Raw genomic sequence first — 18813 nt, 5'->3', positions numbered from 1 at the left:
TTATTTTAATAGCGCTTTTGCCTATTCCGCTATCAAAAGTATAAAAAATAATATTTTATAGCGCTTATTAAAAAAACGCTGTCATACGGGCACTTATCATAGTGCTTAAATTATGTGCGCTATCGTATTAACACTTTATTATAGGGCTTCTTAAAAAACCCCTATTAAAATTTTAGGAAAAAAAACCCCTATTAAAATTAAGAGGAAAACCGACTGACTTTCTTCCGTCCTTCGATTTCTTCACTCTGCAAACCTCAAACCTCAAACCTCAATCTTCAATACTCTCAATAGACGGTGAAACTAGCCTAACAAAGTTCTTCACACGACGGCGATGTACGGTGATTGTGATTTTCTTCAGGGGGCGGCGTTTCCTTTGCCAGGCGGTTCTTCTCACGGCCAAATCGAATTTCAAGGTAATCCATCCATAAGATTTGCGGAATTCTGTTGATTTATGTCTGTTTTTTTAAATTTGCGTTCTAGTGTGGGATTATTTTTAATTAAATTTCTTGAATTGGTGTTGTGGGGAAGAGGGTTTAGATTCAATTAGGATTTGTTTAATTATGGGTTTTAGGTTTTTGTTCCTCTGAATTAAAATACGTAGGCAGTGAGTATTTAGATTGTAATTAGGTTCTAATTCTTTATTTTGATAATGGGTTGTTGAATTATTTGATTTCAGAATTGCACTAGAGTATTACTTTTTTGCTGAATTATTATGAGATTAGTGCACAATAGCCTATATTAATGGAAGAAAAACTCATTTTTAGATTGATGACAAAGCACTTGTGTCAAGTTAATGAGGTTTGCTGATGGAGTAATAATTTGTTTTTTTGTTTTCTGGAGTTCTAGGAAACTGCAGTAGCTCACTATTTCATTTTTACGAAAATCTTATACCAACTGGAACTGAGATACTCCGTATTTTTTAGGATGTTTATCACTTTATCATACTAGTCTCAATTCTCCTTTGACGACTCTTGATGCACAATTCTCCTTTAGGAAAGAGCTTAGAATTCAATTTCAGAAAATTTGTTCATCATGTAATTAGAGTCGATCGGGGACTTTTGGTTGGTTGTTGATGAGATTGATGCCATGACCTGTATAATATATTGTTCTCTTAAGTGTGAGTTTCGATTCTTTTCTTGTCTTACTGTAATGAAGTTGACGGGGCGGGACCATAAAGTTCTAAACTTGCTTTTTGCGGTTCTGTTTCTGTATGTGACTATGAATCAATAGTGGATACTCATCTGACCTGCTACTCTTGCCTGCTCTGAATATTGATCTACTAATCTGCTGCTAATTGATTACTTTCTGTGCATACTGGTCTACTAATATGATGCTTTAATTTGAATACCGATCTACTGATATGCTGCTTCGAATACTAATCTACTGATATGTTGCTATGAATGTTGATATGCTGTGAATACTGATCTGCTGGTCTTGCTAATTATCCTGCACATTCTGACTACTGATACAGTATGAATTGATATGTTGTGATTTATCACCGTTATTTGTTCATTGAGTGAACTACTATCATACATATATACTATTACCTGTGTTACTCTGAAACGGTGGCTAGCATTCTTACAAGCAGGTAGCTACTGTCAAGACCTCAAAACTTGGGGTTTCAAGCTTGTAAGTATATCAGTAACATAGGTACACGACCTTAATTGCATTTGGAACAAGTTAAACTTCGTTATTTATGCTAAAATTTGGTATTATGTTGAAAAATATATTTTCTAGTTACCAAGTCAGAAATGAATACATTGAAGTATTGAATACATATGTTGTTTTTTCACTATCAAGTTTGTTTTGTTTACCAGTCATATTCCGTATATTTGCTTGATTTGCTTCTTGGTTCATTTTTTTAATCCTTTTCCTTCCTCTTCTTCTCCTTTGCCTTTCCCTTTGATGTACCCTTGCTATCAGCTTGAATATCCTTCATAGGAGCATTTTTAATGTCAGAATCTCTATTCTCATCAAAAATCTCTTTTTCCTTTCCTTTAACTTTGTAAGTACTCTTCTCAACTTTACTAGATAACACCGTATCATCATGCTTCTGAGAACCTTCTACTCCAGGGGTTGTTTTAGGAGCACATTTAACTAAGTTTCCACCAACACTTGCCTTGTCTTCATCTACCTTAGCATCACCTACGTTATCACTTAACTCTCCACAATTGTTCATGTTTCCATCCTGGCTCTGCATAACAGTCTTGTTCTCACTATTGGCTACTACTCCACCAGCGCCCTTCTTTTTCGGTACCGTCTTGATGATTTTCCTTTTGACTAGTCTTTTTACAGGAGCATCCTGCACCACGTTAACACCCGTTGTATCTGGTTTCACCTCCGGTTTATCTTCAGTAGAGTTCGGATTCTTATCGCTTTTGACACCAAATTCTTTGTCCAATTCTTTCACAACAACATCAGTTTCGGACAACTTCTTTGCTACTTTCTTTCTGGTAAAAAATTTGACACTAGTGACACCTGCAGGTGATGCGTCTTGCTGACCAGCAGTTTCTGAGTTTACACCCATTGGCTCAATAACCCTATCCTCCAACTTATTACTATCTTTACCTCCATTTTCACCAGTGACTATTTTATCAGCAACCTTCTTCTTGACAATTTTCGAGTTAAGCTCCTGAATTTAGCTTGATTAAGGTATAATAGTGCTTGAGTTAAGTTCGTTTCTTGACAAATCATTTACCTTTTGACCTTTAATCATATCTTAAATTCTGTATCAGCTCTTTCTAAATTTGGTCTATATCGCTCCCTTAAAATTTGGTCTAAACAGAGGGAAAGAACACAAATTTGAAAACCTATTGACTCCAGCAGGCTGCAATACTTTTTTTATTTTGATAACCTAACCTTTCTTTTGTACTTACATTAAAGTTTCACTTGTTTTTTCTCAGATCAATGACTTCGTCACAGCAGCATAACACTGAATTTGTTTCCCTCCCAAAGAAAGGAAAAGAAGAAAAAGGTTGTGGAGCCATTAGAATGAGTAAAGGTGTTCGAGCAAGGAATAAGGGGCTCAAATTTCAAGTTAATTGGAATAAGTGAAACGGAGCTTGCCACAAAGTTGAAAATGAACACAAAATGGCTAAAAATACTAGTAAGCATTTTATATATTATTTTATTAGTTTAATCTTAAAATGTATGTTTACCGACCTTTGGGTTTTTTTTTTGTAGTGTCCTTGCCAAGAATATTACATAGATTGTGGATATTATGTGATGAGATTCATGAAGGAGATAATCTCACACAAGCGACTTCAAATTCCCGAAGTTGTAAGTCTTTTTTGCTGAACTTTTTTGTTTTTGCAAATCTGAACTTAGTTTTGCGGTGTATTTTTCAGACACTTGCAAAGATTATGATAACTAGCCTTAATAGCTGAACTCAGTTGTATTTTCCATTCATTTTCTGCATATCTGTAGATTGGTGCCCCATATTTTGCATTCTGCCCAGTTCTGCATATCGGCATTCTGTATTTAGTTAGCAGATCTAGGTTCAGGGTGGTACACTAGGCTAGCATTGTTAAAATCAAGCAACCACAATCATCATCATTTTATCTATTGTAACTGATTGTAGAATTGAAAACTACCCTTGTCCTTAATAACAATATTAAATACTAGTCCCTGAAGCACGTACTTGCAAGTCAACCCATTAGGTGCAAAGCCCAATTTTAGCATCTTATTCTATAACTCCATTAATTCAGTAGTGTTGCTTTGCTCTTATCTTAAGAAGTTCATTATAAATATTGTATCGTAAAGCTGATACTTCACAGAAAGTGAAAGAAGCAAGGATTCTACTTTATCAAAATTATTTTCTGTACATTACGCAAATACCAAAGCACTGCAAATATTGTTAAGTTTAAGGTCAAATAAGTCCATTTCTTACATCAGAACTTCTGCCTCTAAGCATTTTCTCAATCTGCACAAGCAGCTTATTAGGTTTTGATAAATGGATAAACATGGTATAACCCTCCTTTCTAGCATTGTTAATTTTTTTTCCTGAGTTGTTATGGTCAGCTTATGCTATCCCTGGGCGATATCTGCATACCATGAGCTTTTAGATGAATAAAATTTACATATTTTACTTCTATCATGCACTCTTTGTTCGGTTATGGACTCGCTTCTGCTGTGAACGTATGTTGGGACTTTCATCCATCGTTAGTGCAAAGAACTCACAAATTCACTTAATGTATAGCACTTAATGTTTATGGTAATACTAATTCTTTCTGGTTTTTTTCCTTATGTATGAATTCTTATACCCCATTGTTTTGCAGTACTTTTCAGATTGTCAGTTTCCAAGTTATGACAAAGAGCAGATTGGAGAAGTAAGAACCGAACGGGTGCCCCATGTTGTTCAACAATTGTATAATTGCTAGGTTTTGTTGAAGGAACCAACAAACCTAAGCCTCTACTGATTAATGTATTTTACGTAGTTTTATGTTTAGAGTTTTAGTTTAGATCTATGTAATTGGTTTTATTAGGGTGACAATTGCAAAATTCTTTTAATTGAGGTTTGGAAATTAATTTTGAACTATTTACTATTCTTCAATATATGGTGTTATTTATGGCAAAAAAAATTAATATATTTTTCAGGTATATTATATATATATATATATATATATATATATATATATATATATATATATATATATATATATATATATATATATATATATATATATATATATATATATATATATATATAAACCTTTGATAGCGTTTCATATACATCCACTATAGAAAATAATTTAAAAAGGGCGCCAAATTTTAATAGTGTTTCTTTAATAGCGCTTATAATGTGCTATGAAAGAAACATTTGAATTATCCTAATCTTACATATGAAAGCGCTTTTGAAAAGCGCTATTAAAGGTACCTTTTACTTTTAATAGCGGAGCCATCAACAGCGCTTCAAGAAGCGCTGTTAAAAGCATTATTAAGCGCTATTAAAAGCATTTTCTGTCGTAGTGATGTAATATGTGTGGGTTTTTTCTCCCATTTTAAGGGGATGAATGTGATATAAACAAATAAATAAATCAAATATTATACTAATAAACCAAAACGAGCAAGAATAAACAATTAATAAGCGAATGAGTAGGATGGATTTGATTCTTGATTTCTTTCGATGACACCGTTGACAAATTTTATTTGGCTCTTTGGATCAGAAAAATATTATCAAGTAATCATTGAAAATTACCCCATAATCATTATCAAACTTTGAAAATTACCATGCATGTTAATTACCAACAAAGAACATCACGAGGAATAGTTAAAAACTAGTTTTTGGGCCCGGGCGATGCCCGGGATACTACATTAATGATATTAAGGCAATCATAACATGAACATATATAATAGCTTAGTGGTAAAGGCTTTATTGTTTAAACTCAAGGTATTTGCTGAACATATATATTTGCTGAACTATTAGAGCGCCACCTAGGATTACTAATGGTTTCGGCCAATGAAAAATAAGATTTCTAATTTATTTTTGAATTAAAAAATTGAGTGCCACATAGATAATTAATTAGGTGCCACGTAGATATTTAAATTAATTAATAATTACTAATATATACAATTCCATCCAAAATCAAACGCTCTAATAATTAAAAAATAAATCTAAAATAAAATTCATCAAAAATCAAAATAAAATCTAAAATAAAATTCAATCCAAAATCAAACATTAATCCAATATTAGAGCGCCACGTAGGAAATCTAATGGTTTCGGCCAATAAAAAATAAGACTTCAAAATTATTTTTGAATTAAAAAGTCGAATGCCACGGAGATAAATAATTAGGTGCCACGTAGATATTTTTATTAATTAATTATTAATATTTCTTATATATAATTTCATCCAAAATCAAACACTATAAATAATAAAAAAATAAATCTAAAATGAAATTCAATCCAAAAAAAAAAAATCTAATCTAATATATAAAATATAGCAGTTGATATATATAGGAGTTTTATTTTAACGTAACAATTCAATAGAAACCGTACATCGCACGGGCTAAAATGTAGTATATAGTATAGATAGCGAAAAAAATATCATTTTTAGGATACGTAGAGCAAATCATAGCTTTTGGGCGGAGACTTTTTAAAATTATTAGAATAAATTTTTTAGAATAAATTTGTTTCCAAAATAAAACAAAATTATCCAACCAGCGAACTAAACTTGTTTCCCTTTTAATTGAATAACTTATGTCCATGTGAGTGGTGAGCATGTTTTTTTTTAGTATGACAACTATTAACCCACTAAATTACTCCACACCAGCAGTTGTTGACTTTTAGAAGATGATCCCATCCCCTTCCTTTATATTAGCTTCTTATCATACTCATCCAATCATCCTTGACTCTTGAGCAGATTAATTTGCATTTTGCAATGTCAATTTCAAACTCCTTAACTAAATTGTTGCTATTTCTTCTGGGCATATCACCAATCACCTTTCTACACCCGAAATTTCCAATCAAAGAGGCTACCATACAAGATCTCCAAACTGCCTTTCAACAAAACAAACTTACATCAAAGGAGCTAGTACAATTCTACCTACAACAAATCCAGAAACTCAACCCAACCCTCAGAGCGGTCATAGAAGTCAACCCGGATGCTCTGAAGCAGGCGGAAGAGGCCGATAGGCGTCGAGCAAAACTGAACAAGGGTCATCACTCATCCTTATATAAAGCAGCTACTTCACTGCTAGATGGGATACCAATATTGTTAAAGGACAATATTGCAACAAAGGATAAACTGAATACAACTGCAGGATCATATGCATTGTTGGGTTCAGTTGTCCCAAGGGATGCTGGGGTTGTCAAGAGACTAAGGAAGGCTGGGGCTATCATTCTTGGGAAGGCTAGTTTGAGTGAATGGGCTAACTTTAGGTCTACTGCTGCGCCTGGTGGCTGGTGTGCTAGAGGTGGTCAAGGCCAGGCAAGTTCCTTTACTTTTTGCATTACAACCCTTTTTATTTTTATAAACAAATTAATTCATTGATAAAAAGTCATACGACATCTATTTTCTCAACCGTTTTTAGATAAGAAAATGATAGAACAAATATGTTTTTTATTTTCTCAACAAAATTATTATATTATAATTATATATGCTTTCATGCAAAACAAAAGGTCTTACGTGCACCCGTGTATAATAAATTTGTTGTACGTATGGCCATACGGGTTACTTAGGGTGAGTTTATCCCCAGACTCACCTTCAATCTTCAGACTCTGTCACATCAGCTTTCCACTAACTTTTTCATTATCAAGACTCACACAAAACTCACCCTATTTTTACACATTATCCCCAGACTCACCTAACTCTTAAAATAATATTTTAGTTATATATCTTTTTTTGGGTACATTTTCTAAATAATATTGAAATTATGTTTTCTTATATTCAAACAAAGTAATTTATAATTCGAGAAAAAAGATGAAAAATAAAACAGAAAATGTTAATTTCGAAATTGACATAATATTCTGTGCAAATTAGAAACAATAATACAACATATTAAATTCAAAAGATCTAGCAAATAAATTTGAAGGCAAATGAAACAAAATAATACATAAACCATCAATAATTTAGTTGGGAGAAATAAGGTAAATTAAGTGTGATGACGTGGCATGATTTGATTGGAGGAAGAAAAAAGTGGAGTCTTAAGTGAGTCTTGAGTGAGTCTTGGATTTTCAAACTGACTTCAAGACTTGGTGTAGTCTTTTACCACATTATTCAAAGACTTAGGCTTGAAACTCACCTCAAGACTACCTTCAAGACTAGGGATAAACTCACGCTTAGAGCAAGATTAGCGCTAGTATAAGCTAAGACTTCCACATCATCTTTTTATTAATCAGATTCATGTCGAAACCCTTTCAGATTTACTTAATTTTTCCACTTCACCCCTCGTACTCATTCAAGACTCCTAAAATAAAAAATAAAAAAAAAATTAATAATAAGATTCAATTTACAATTTAAACGTCTTAAGTAGAGTCTTGGAATTCCAAGACTCTTGCTCAGACTTTTGTCATACTCTTCCACTTAAATGGGAGATCTTAGGTTAATACTTAATAAGACTATTGCTCAGACTACTGCTCAGACTACTGCTCAGACCAGCGCTAATCTTGCTCTTATAATTAGGTTATTTAAATTAGTTACTCCTATTTGGAGTACAAAAATCTCTTATTCCTAGGTTATTCAAAATTATCTGTTTGGAATCCAACGCCTCTCCAATTATCTCTCAACCAAACACTCTTAATTAAAGGTTGAGATAAAAAACATCTCCTTTACCTCAAACGTCTCTTTTTAGCCTCCTAATCAAACACTCCCAAAATATCTAGTACTCCCTTCGTTTCTTTTTGATCTTCCTGTTTGGAGTTTTGGGTGGAAATTAAGAAACTGAAATCTTTTAATGATTGGGTGTAAGAGTAATGATTGGGTGTAAGAGTAATGATTGGGTGTAAGAGAAAATAATAAATAAATGAAGAAAGTAATAAAGAAATGAAGGAGAGAGAAGATATTTTTATGAAAGTAATAAAAAATCATAAAAGTGGGGTTGGGTGGGTGAATAGGGAAATGTGAATGAATTAAATAAGGGATGGTGGGGAAATTTATGGTAAAAAGTCATGTCCCAAAATAGAAACAGGAAAATCAAATAGGAACGACATTTATAGAAACAGGAAGATAAAAAAGAAATGGAGGGAGTAGAATTTATTCCCCAGTCTCTTAAAGATTAACCATTGCAATATTTATGCTTTGAGTAAAACTATAAAAACTTTGACCTTGAGTTCCATTAAGATTAACCTATAATAAATAATATAGTCATATAATATTGATAGACACGTTTCAATATATATTTTTAGTATATCAACTTTCAATAACTTTACGCGTATAAAATGAAGATATTTCAGAACATTTAAGGGCTTGTTTAGAAATCGTAAAAAGTCTAATTGTAGAATTTTTATGGGACAAATAGCAATTTTCGGTTTAAATACTTAAATATGTCAAAATTCCCGAAATATGTAATTTTAAATTTTTTAAATAAATTATCTATCTACCTTCCATGCCAATATTGGTATAAGAGATTAAACTTTGTGACAGTCAAAATGCACAATTTAATAAATTAGTATTGAGGGATCGAGTACATTGTAAATATTTGTATAGACTCTACGTACCCTTAAAGATACATCAAGTAATCAGTGAGCCTATTGTCTGGTTTATAGCCTATTTTGTTTAGGCTTAATTTAGCTTAAGCCTGCTTGTAATTTTGAATCTTTGTTGGTTTTTTCGGGGTCCTTTCTTGAAGGTTTGTCATTCCTTCAAAAATTTAGGCAGTATTTCATATTTTGGAGAACTATAACATTTTTGCTTAATTACCAAAAAAAAAAAAAAAAAATAGCCGGATGAGTACTAAGGCTTTGTTTGATTCAATTCAATTTGACTGGAATTAACTTATCCGAATTTATTTTTTCCTATGTAAACAAACTGAGGGATTCAGTGTAAACAAACTAAGGTATTCGCTGGGAAGCAAAGGCCATCTCTTGGTTCTTCTTAACTCATCAAGAAAAATCCTACCTGGTGAATATTAAGTATTCAATATTGAAATCAATCAGACCAGAAGGTAGGCATTAGGCAATTAACTATTCAATATTGAAATCAAAGCAACTACAAGGAACATAATCCATCATTAAGCACATATATTGTATGGATTTAACTCTAGATTAGAGGGTCAGCTAAGTAGCTATGCATGATGTATAAGTAAAATGAACTGCTAACTTTACTCAATAGCAAAAGTTGGTACGATAGATATATGCAAGAAAAAAAAGTAATCTCATGAAGTAACTCGTCACACCAGAAAGCTCCACAAATGAGAGAGATATGTTAGCCTCCCTCATGACCACGCAATAGGTCAACAAAAGCTTAACCCGTAACACAAATAGGTGACTGTATACCGCATACATGGAAAAGAACTGTTTGTCTTCATACGTGTTGTGTAGACTCAATTAGCTCACATCACTCTTCCTAACATAGGGGAGGGATAACGGGAGAGAGGGGGAGATTAGGAAGGATAATGGGAGAAAGGGAGAGGAAGGACATGTGAAATTGAGTTATCATATGTTTTCAAACAACTCTCCTCCCCCAGTTCTACTATTTTCTAACTCCCTACGTACGTTCACTCTCTTCTAGGAATACTACAACTCTTTTTCTTATCTCTCTCACATCCACACTCTCCATCATATATTCCTTCCTTCCTTCCCCCTCTCTCCCTTTCCTCTCTTTTCTCATCTAATCTAGTATTTGCACATTTAATCTTATAAAAGTGTTAATCTACAAGCATGGTCCCCGAAGATATTAAAAATTAATTAGAAAAAGAAATTATAAAGTACCTAGTTGCATAATAGGTTTAGGAAAACCAAAGAATCATTTTGTTTATATTATAATGTATGGCATTAATATGTAGTATGGATTTTGAAAACACATTGTAAGTATATGATACAAATTGATATATGCATGTTCCGTTGAGCAATTTTCATTATATTCGAGTTAAGTAGTTCATCTTTACATCTCAAGTGCATTTCCAGAACATTTTTATGCATGCCCTGATATTGTTTGTAATTGAGTCAACTGGTAAATGAACTCCGAAGTATGTATTTACAAGTTACAACCATTCCTAAATGAAGAATGAGGTAGAAGGGAAACCATAAATCCTAGCAAACGAAATATAGGGCAAGGAGTAACGATTAAAAAAACTATTAAAAGTCATTCGAAAACTACATCATCCAAATTTCAAGGGAAAATCCATATATATCAATTCCAAAACGCTTATCAATAAAAACATATCTTAAAATGCTAATGTACACATACGTTTCTGTAGACTGATTTTAGCCGATGCTTGACTTTATCTTTGTTCTAAAACTTGGCAATCTCCTAAGTACCAGGGACAAAAATCCTAACAGACTAACACCACTAATATTGATAACACTTGACAAGCATCCAATATCATCCTGAGAAAAAAATCAAGAAAAGTTGCCTAAAGTGACGGACAAAATATTCATAGATAAGACACCCAAAAGCGTGAAAATCCTAAGAAACCAACAAAAGAAATGAAGCATGTTCCACGGGGTCTTTATTACAACAAGTTAAAGACCATGATGAACCTGAGAGAGGCTGTATAAGGTAAAATATTTTGAAAACTTGTAGAGCCATAAAGGTAGACTAAACCTGAAAGTGCACAGAAGACTGGCATTTGACATTGATCTAACATTAAAGTAATGATTGCCCACCTAGGGATCCTAAAGCTGTAATGTCAAGATCTGTGAATGGAAACATGAACTTAATTAGACCTATCATTTTGATTATTTTTTTCAAATATCAATAAAACAACCAAAAATCGAATAAAATAGCAGGAAAAGAAACGATTAAAGTAAAGAGATAGAAATTGGAAACCTGAATCTAGGTATCGGGTCAGATAAGGGCGTGAGATCTTTGGAAGAGAGGTAATCAATGGTGATTTCAAGAGCAGGAGCATTTTTCTCAGATCTGAGTATCGAGGTGAATTTTAATGCCCTAAACCCTAGAAATGGATTCTATGTTGATGCTCGGTGACGTCTCCATCACCATTGTGTTTCCGATCCCAATCTGCCATGGCTGGAGTGCGCAGAGAAAATGAGGAGAGATGAAAGAGCTGAGAAGTAGCGTAGTAGAAGAAGAGGTCGGGGAGAGCTCATGCAAAAAAAAAATGAAATACGGAAAAAAACATAAGGGGCAACAGACATTACACTCTCTGTAAGCTAGAAGACAAAAAAAATTGTGCATGAAAGTGGGGGTATTACGTTAATTCTACAATTATAGGAATAGTAATCAAAACTCCTTGCTTTTATATATATATATACAAGTGTTAGGATTTGCCAAAGAAATAACATTATGGAGTATCTTTAACTGCAGAACCCTTACAATCTATCAGCAAATCCTTGTGGCTCAAGCAGTGGATCAGCCATAGCAGCAGCTGCAAACTTGGCAGCAGTTACTCTTGGGACTGAAACAGATGGCTCTATACTTTGTCCTTCTAGCACCAACTCAGTTGTGGGATTCAAACCCACCCGCGGTCTGACAAGCCGTGGTGGGGTCATACCAATCACTCCTACACAAGACAGTGTTGGGTAATCTATTTCTTTTCTAGCTAGCTGTAATTTTCAAGTTCTGAACATTTCTGTAACTAACATTGTAACATTATATATATATATATATATCGAACTATGAACAGACCTGTCTGTAGGACTGTGGCAGATGCAACTTATGTTCTGGATTCCATTGTAGGCTACGATCCTTATGATTCTAAAGCGACAAGGAATGCAAGAAAATACATACCCCAAGGTGGATATGCTCAGTTTCTAAAGATTAACGGTTTAAAAGGGAAGAGGTTGGGAATCGTAAGAGATCCGTTCTTTGATTATATTAAAGGGTTTCCCATACAGGACACAGCCTTTAAGCAACATTTCGATACTTTAAGGTATGCAAGAAACATCATCCACATACTTCTTGTTAATTTGATTGTGTTATGTATAATAAAATAACTTCATCTTGCTTTTGTTTTTTGGTTGGTTGGAACAACAAATTATAGGGGAAAAGGAGCTGTATTAGTTGATAATATAATAGTACCCAACATTGAAGCAATTATGTCACAGAATAATGAGCTTACGGTGATGCTAGCTGAGTTCAAATTATCTTTGAATTCCTACTTAAAACAACTGATCAAGTCCCCAGTTCGATCTTTGGCCGATGTAATAGAATTCAACAACAAACATGCCCAAAAGGTACGATTATCGATTGGTCGATGATTAGTTACTTGAGTTACTCCATACTCAACACTTATTTCTTTGAAATATATGTGTGTAGGAAATGATCAAAGAATATAATCAAGAACTATTCATTGCTGCTGAAGCAACAAATGGAATCGGACCCAAAGAGAACGAAGCCCTAGCAACGTTAGCCGAATGGACGAAAGACGGGTTCGAGAAGGTTATGGCAGAACATAAGTTAGATGCAATTATAACACCTGCTTATTATTTTTCAAGTGTTCTTGCCATTGGAGGATTCCCAGGAATAAGTGTTCCTGCTGGATATGAAAAAGATGGTGTGCCATTTGGTATATGCTTTGGAGGCTTAAAGGGCACTGAACCTAAACTTATCGAGATAGCCTATGGTTTTGAGCAAGCTACACAAATTAGAAAGCCTCCTGTACTTTAATTAATTAATATTTGTTTCCCTAAAACTGTTATCTCACAACTTGGTTTTTGTATTATTACAACATTTACAGCCTATTTATATTGGTAGGCACTAATAAATTATTTTTTGGAATGTGTGAATTCAATTTTCTTTTTTTTTCTTTTAATGAGCTACAAGTGCAATATATATTACAATTGGTGCAAATTATTGGAATCAGCTGAAACCTATTGTACACAGTACATACTCCAATCTTAATCAATAAAGTAAAACCTAATGGGCTGCGCTGAGTGAATTATGAGCTTGAGTTTAATGTTTTCAAAATGTGTTTGTGTATAAGTATCATTACAAAATCTATACACACGTATCATAGTGCGAAGTACTCCTTCCATATTTTTTAAGAGTCACAATTATTACTTCCCGCCATAATTTTTGAGGAGTAATAATTTCATTTTTGGTAACTTTTATATCCACTTCCCATTGTTTATTATTTTTACTTTCCTACGAGTCACTTAAATCATAATAATTTCATTTGTGGTAACTTTTACCCCACACTTGTTATATATATATTTATTGTCAAGTACCCCACTTACATCATTATTATATCAAATTCAACTGTCACTACAAGAATTTGTATGTTTAACGACAACCTAATTACGACGGGTCAAAAATCCCGTCGCAAAAGGCTTTTGCGACGGGGCAAACAACCAAACAATGACGGGAATAACCGTCGTAAATGTCTTTTACGACGGATTTACGACGGGATTTCTATTAACGACGGCCCCCTTTTATGACGGGTTCGCGACAGGAAATCCCGTCGTTAATCAACGATTATTGGCCTTTCGCGACGGGATTTCCCGTCGTTACTAGTACAATTTCTTGTAGTGTATGTTTCCTTAATAATTGTGACTATCAACATATGCAGGGGCGGATGTTTGTTTGGGCCCCCCGACCGAAATTTTTTGCAGTGTATTTTTAGTTAAGTCCTCCCCAAACTTTGTGTATAATTGTATAATTACATAATATATTGCTCAATTTTCTTCTACTGGCCCCCTCGTAAAACCGTTTAAGGTTCGTTACTGAACATATGACTCCTAAAAAAAAGGAGTTAGTATATGTTATTAATACTTAATTAGTTAATGGCTTGTGCGGTGCCATGAGTTATATGTGGCAAGTAAAATCTATATACTCGTATCATAGTACTCCGTACGTACGTAATACAGGAGTAATATTTTTAGTTAACTTGAGAATTTAACATAAATTGTTGATAAGAAATACAAAGTAAATTAATAAAAGAGAATTATTGGTGCATTACAAAATATTGTACCATTAACGACGGAAAATCTCGTCGGTAAAGTCCACTAGTGGTGAGATTTTCTGTCGTGAATCCGTCATAAAAGGGGGTCGTCATTGATGGAAAATTCCATTGTTAGCCCGTCGTAAAAGACACTTGCGACGGTTATTCTGATATTTTTTTAGTTGTTAGTCCAGTCGCAAAAAGTTTTTGCAAGGTGATTTTTAACCTGTCATTATTGGTTGTCATTAATAATACAAATTCTTGTAGTGGTGCATCCTCGCATATATGTACGTTAACCTAACATTGTTTAGATTCATCCAGTTTTGTTTATACTACGTACGTATATTATCATTTAGCTACGTAATACTCCATTCGTATTTAAATAAGACATACACTTGGTCGGACACGAGTATTAAGGAAGAATAGTTGAATGAAATAAAGTAGGAAAAATTGATATTGACAGTTCCAACTATGGCCGTTTAACTTTTAAAGGTCCCAACTTTTGATTATTCTAGAGTGGTCTCAACTTTAAGGTGTGTTTTCCAAGAATGGTCCTTTGGTTTATTAAACTATTAATTAAGTTGATTTAAGCATATCATACTGTTCCATTTACTTCATTTAATTAAAAAATATGATTATTGCACGAGAGATATGAGTGTTAATTAAGTTATTTAGCACTTAATTTTAACTAAGGGACCATTTTTGGAAAACACTCTCTATAGTTGGGACCACCCTGACATAATCAAAAGTTGGGACCTTTTAAAGTAAATCGGCCATAGTTGGGACCGATAATATCAATTTTTCCAATAAAGTAAGAAAGCAAGTGGGGTTGGGATAAATATTTTAATTAAGTAAAATAAGGGGGACCATTAAATTTTGGAGGGGTGTGGGGTGGGGGTTTATGAAATTAAATGTTTAATGTGGTTGAATGAAATAAAATAATAAAGCAAGTGGGGTTGGGGTAAATATTTTAAGTGGAGCGCTAAAAACCGTCCCATATTACTCAAACCGCCCCACTATTTTTTATTAGTACCCTTACTTAATCTTACTTTCAAATTTTCTCCCACCACCGCCGGCCACCACCTCCGACCACCATCACCGGCCACTACCTCCGGCCACCACCATCACGTCGTCGTCGTCAAAATGGCCGAGCCTTCACAAGAGTTCATTTTTTTTTGTCTGAAATTTTTTTTAGAAACTTATGCATTTTTAGCTTGTACCATGGTACAAAATTTTGAATTTTAAGCTTGTACCATGGTACAGACTTATGAGTTTTTAGCTTCGACCATGGTATTGACTTATATGAGATGAAGAATGCTTCGAGGACTGCCTTGGAGAGCTCGGTCGGCATAGCTGCCTTGTGGGGAGTGCTGGAGGTTTTTGGAACTCCTTGAACTTGTATCTTGTACTTGCATTTTGTAGGTTGAATTTTGTATGCATAAGACTGACTGATGCCTTGTTTGCTTGAAGATTTGGGCGAATGAGCATTTTCCCGGCTTGGCGCCTGCTCGCCCTAGAGTTGCAGCTTACCCGTTTGCTGCCTCTTGGGAAGGGGCGGAGCGCTTAGGATGACTGTAGCATCTTTCCGCAGAGATTTGCGGGTCACGCCTTTTGTGGAGTCTTGTACTAGTTCTATTTTGTATATTGATGTGCCGCCTGCTTTATAGGTGCGTTGACGCCTTTTTTCTGATGTGCCCATGCTCGCCTCGATTGTCCGAGCATATTTCTTGTCTGGGCGACTGGTGCTGATTCCAGGGGTGTATAGTCCCATGTGCTATCTAGGTGAGTGGGTGACTCTCCAGCACAACACTGCAGGTCGGCTTGTTCCTTTGGATCCTACAAAATCCATGATGATGAAGGCTACCGGGGCTATTCGAGCCTATGCGGATGCTGTAGAGGCGAGTGGCGACTCCCTTTGTCTCCCGTGGGAGAACTTTGTAAACAAGGATGCTAGCTACAGAGACTTCTTGCCGAGGCTTGCTCCGACAGTTCGTTTTGTGCCACTGGTAAGCTTTGAATTTGAACCTTGTATTCTTGTGTATTCTGTATGACTTGGATCTTGTATGTGTGTTTGCAGGTCGAGGAGGTCGTCCCGGAGGATGTCCCTCATACTGACAGGATCCTCCGTTATGTTGACTTGGATGGGAGGCAGGTAGAGTTCGCTGTCCCGGTGGCCTCTCCTTCAAAGCGGATGTCAGCCAATGCTTGTCCTGAGCATTACGCATCTGTGAGTGCTTTTGTATTTCTTGAAATGGTTGTATATAGAAATTGACTTTTGAATTTGTATGTATGCAGGCGCCTCAAGCAAGAGTGCACCGCTGGATGTTCGTAATAGACTTTTTGAAGAAGCATTGCGTTAAGCTGACTAGGAAGCTCGCTGGTCGAGACCGAGCTGTAGGTTTATCATCTTCGTGTTGTTTGTATCTTTAAACTTGTACATAGATATCTGAAGCTTGAATTTTGGACTTTGTATAGGAGCGTCGTCGAGGCCGTAGGGAGTCCGTGGATATAGCTCTCCAGACCGGTGTTTCAATGGAGCAGACTGGGCAGAACTTGGGTCCGGGCACTGGCTCTAGTGCTGAGACTCGTCGGAGGCGCTCAGATGCTGATCTAAGGGATGTTCCCTCTTCTTCTATTCAGACTGGAAGGTACTCGTACTGCTTTGTAGATACAGGTAGTCAGCAGCTTCAGGGGCCGACTACAAGTGGCTATAGAGTCATGGGTGGATCTCCATCATTGAGTGTCGGTTTCACAATGTCGCTTGTATGAGGAGATGGAGATGTAGCGTCGATTTGCTGCGGCCCAATAATCCTATCAGTTCTTTTTCCATCAGCAGGAACCTCAGCATTTTTCCAGTACACTTCGTATTTCGGAGCAGGAGCCAGCTACCCCAGGGACAGAGTTTGACCAGGACTTGGAGCAGTATATGAGTCGGAACAGGGGCAAGGGACCCGTTGAGACTGTGATTGATGATGATTTGGACTGATCCTGCATGTTAGCGAGATCTAGTTTTGCCTTGGATGGGCTTTTGTATGTGGGATTTTTGAATGGATATTTGTATCTTGTATTTGTGTTGATATTTGTAGGTTTGTACTCGGATTGGATTTGTACGGTTTTTGACATTTGGAATTTGTACGGTTTTTGAATTTTGGAATTTGTACGGTTTTGAATATGTTACTGCGTGTTTTTTGCATGGTTTGAATTGAACTTGTATGCGTTGTGTGTGCATATTGTAATTTGTGGTTACATGTATGCATGCAAAATGAAAAAAATTGCCCATTTTTTTGGGTTTATATAACCATTATAAGCCCCCACTTTGACTGAGTTTTTTTGGTTAGAAAAAGCGCAAGTCAAAGTATATTCGACTTTTTCTAATGCATATGATGACTCGACTTAAGACGGCGATCTAAGACTAGAATGCTTGAATTATGAACAAATAACCCAAAATTGACCGGGGTGCTGATTCGAACTACTTGAATTTGCGCGACTTGCGGGTTTCCGGAACATTCGTCCCAAATCATTGAGCTGATTCGTTTGTACAATACAATGAAAAGAGGCGTACTTGATGCCATAAAGTGAAAGTTGGGCTAGTCCTTCTGGCAGGCCCAACGCCTGGCACCGGCCTTGCGCGTAGCGCAGGTGGTACTTCCAAGTACCGCCATAAATGTTGGATCTTGTATAAATAGAGGGCTTTGCGAATCATTTTCTTTGCACCTCTTATTTCCTGTTCTTTTTCGCTCTCTACTTCTTCTCAAAAAAAGAAAATGGCTATGTCTTTTGGAAACGCCTTGAACTCATGGCTTGGTTCGCTAGGCAAACTGGAGAACAAAGAGCTAGATGCCATGCATCCTGGCGTGCTTGTCTCTTTTGCGATTTGTAAAACTTGATTTTCACTTTCTCCATGTTTCTTTAGAGGCTTGGGATCCGATGAACCACGTTTTTCGCTTCTGAACCAACGAGGTATGTCCCCTCCCTGAAGAGTTTAGTGCTATATTGGGTTGGCCCCTTATGATAGATCCTTGCTTGTTTAGTGTTGAAGAACATTTCTTTTTGACTTTTGAAAGATATTTGGGTCTTAAGCCCCCACTCTTGAGTGCTGTTGTATATGGACGGGGGGTGGACTTATCCCTCTTTATTGCTCATTTTTCTATAGTGGGCATCCCCAAGGTCTTCCGTTTCAGGGCCTTGAATTTTTGTATCTTTGCTCGTTTCCTCTTCTTGAAACATGGGTTTGGCAATGGTGATGCCGCCATAATAGAGATTGTAGAGCAATTTGCTTGTGGCCAAGACCCCATGCCGCTTGTAATTGGCGAG

General features: G+C 35.5%; 1 protein-coding gene and 1 long non-coding RNA gene across 3 annotated transcripts; both read left to right on the top strand.

Annotated features, from left to right (window-relative positions):
- Nucleotides 1-344: 344 nt before the first annotated feature.
- Nucleotides 345-4491, top strand: LOC110788546 (uncharacterized). The gene is made up of 4 exons (XR_002533388.2): nucleotides 345-413; nucleotides 2904-3106; nucleotides 3184-3279; nucleotides 4278-4491. It is a non-coding gene; the product is annotated as an uncharacterized lncRNA (long non-coding RNA).
- A 1769-nt stretch (nucleotides 4492-6260) lies between these two features.
- Nucleotides 6261-13345, top strand: LOC110788545 (probable amidase At4g34880). Of its 2 annotated transcripts, none has more exons than XM_056833375.1 (5): nucleotides 6261-6926; nucleotides 11925-12139; nucleotides 12256-12489; nucleotides 12601-12793; nucleotides 12876-13345. In XM_056833375.1, exons 1-5 carry the CDS (start codon nucleotides 6378-6380, stop codon nucleotides 13224-13226), a joined length of 1542 nt encoding a protein of 513 aa, XP_056689353.1. In that variant the 5' UTR covers nucleotides 6261-6377; the 3' UTR covers nucleotides 13227-13345. The 2 variants fall into 2 exon arrangements, with proteins under 2 accessions (XP_056689353.1, XP_021848872.1); XM_021993180.2 differs by having other exon boundaries at nucleotides 6262-6926; nucleotides 12244-12489.
- Nucleotides 13346-18813: the final 5468 nt, after the last annotated feature.

The sequence above is a fragment of the Spinacia oleracea genome, chromosome 6 (genome assembly GCF_020520425.1).
Source record: "Spinacia oleracea cultivar Varoflay chromosome 6, BTI_SOV_V1, whole genome shotgun sequence".
Lineage (NCBI taxonomy): Eukaryota > Viridiplantae > Streptophyta > Magnoliopsida > Caryophyllales > Amaranthaceae > Spinacia > Spinacia oleracea.
The sequence above is the reverse complement of the archived record's forward strand: the minus strand, read 5'-3'. Positions and strand labels throughout refer to the sequence as shown.

Excerpts from the sequence above, each read along its gene's own strand:
- LOC110788545 (XM_021993180.2), top strand. The coding sequence starts at position 6,378 with ATGTCAATTTCAAACTCCTTAACTAAATTGTTGCTATTTCTTCTGGGC. Across the intron at positions 6,927-11,924 it reads CTAGAGGTGGTCAAGGCCAG|AACCCTTACAATCTATCAGC; the intron begins GCAAGTTCCTTT and ends CTTTAACTGCAG. Across the intron at positions 12,140-12,243 it reads CCTACACAAGACAGTGTTGG|ACCTGTCTGTAGGACTGTGG; the intron begins GTAATCTATTTC and ends AACTATGAACAG.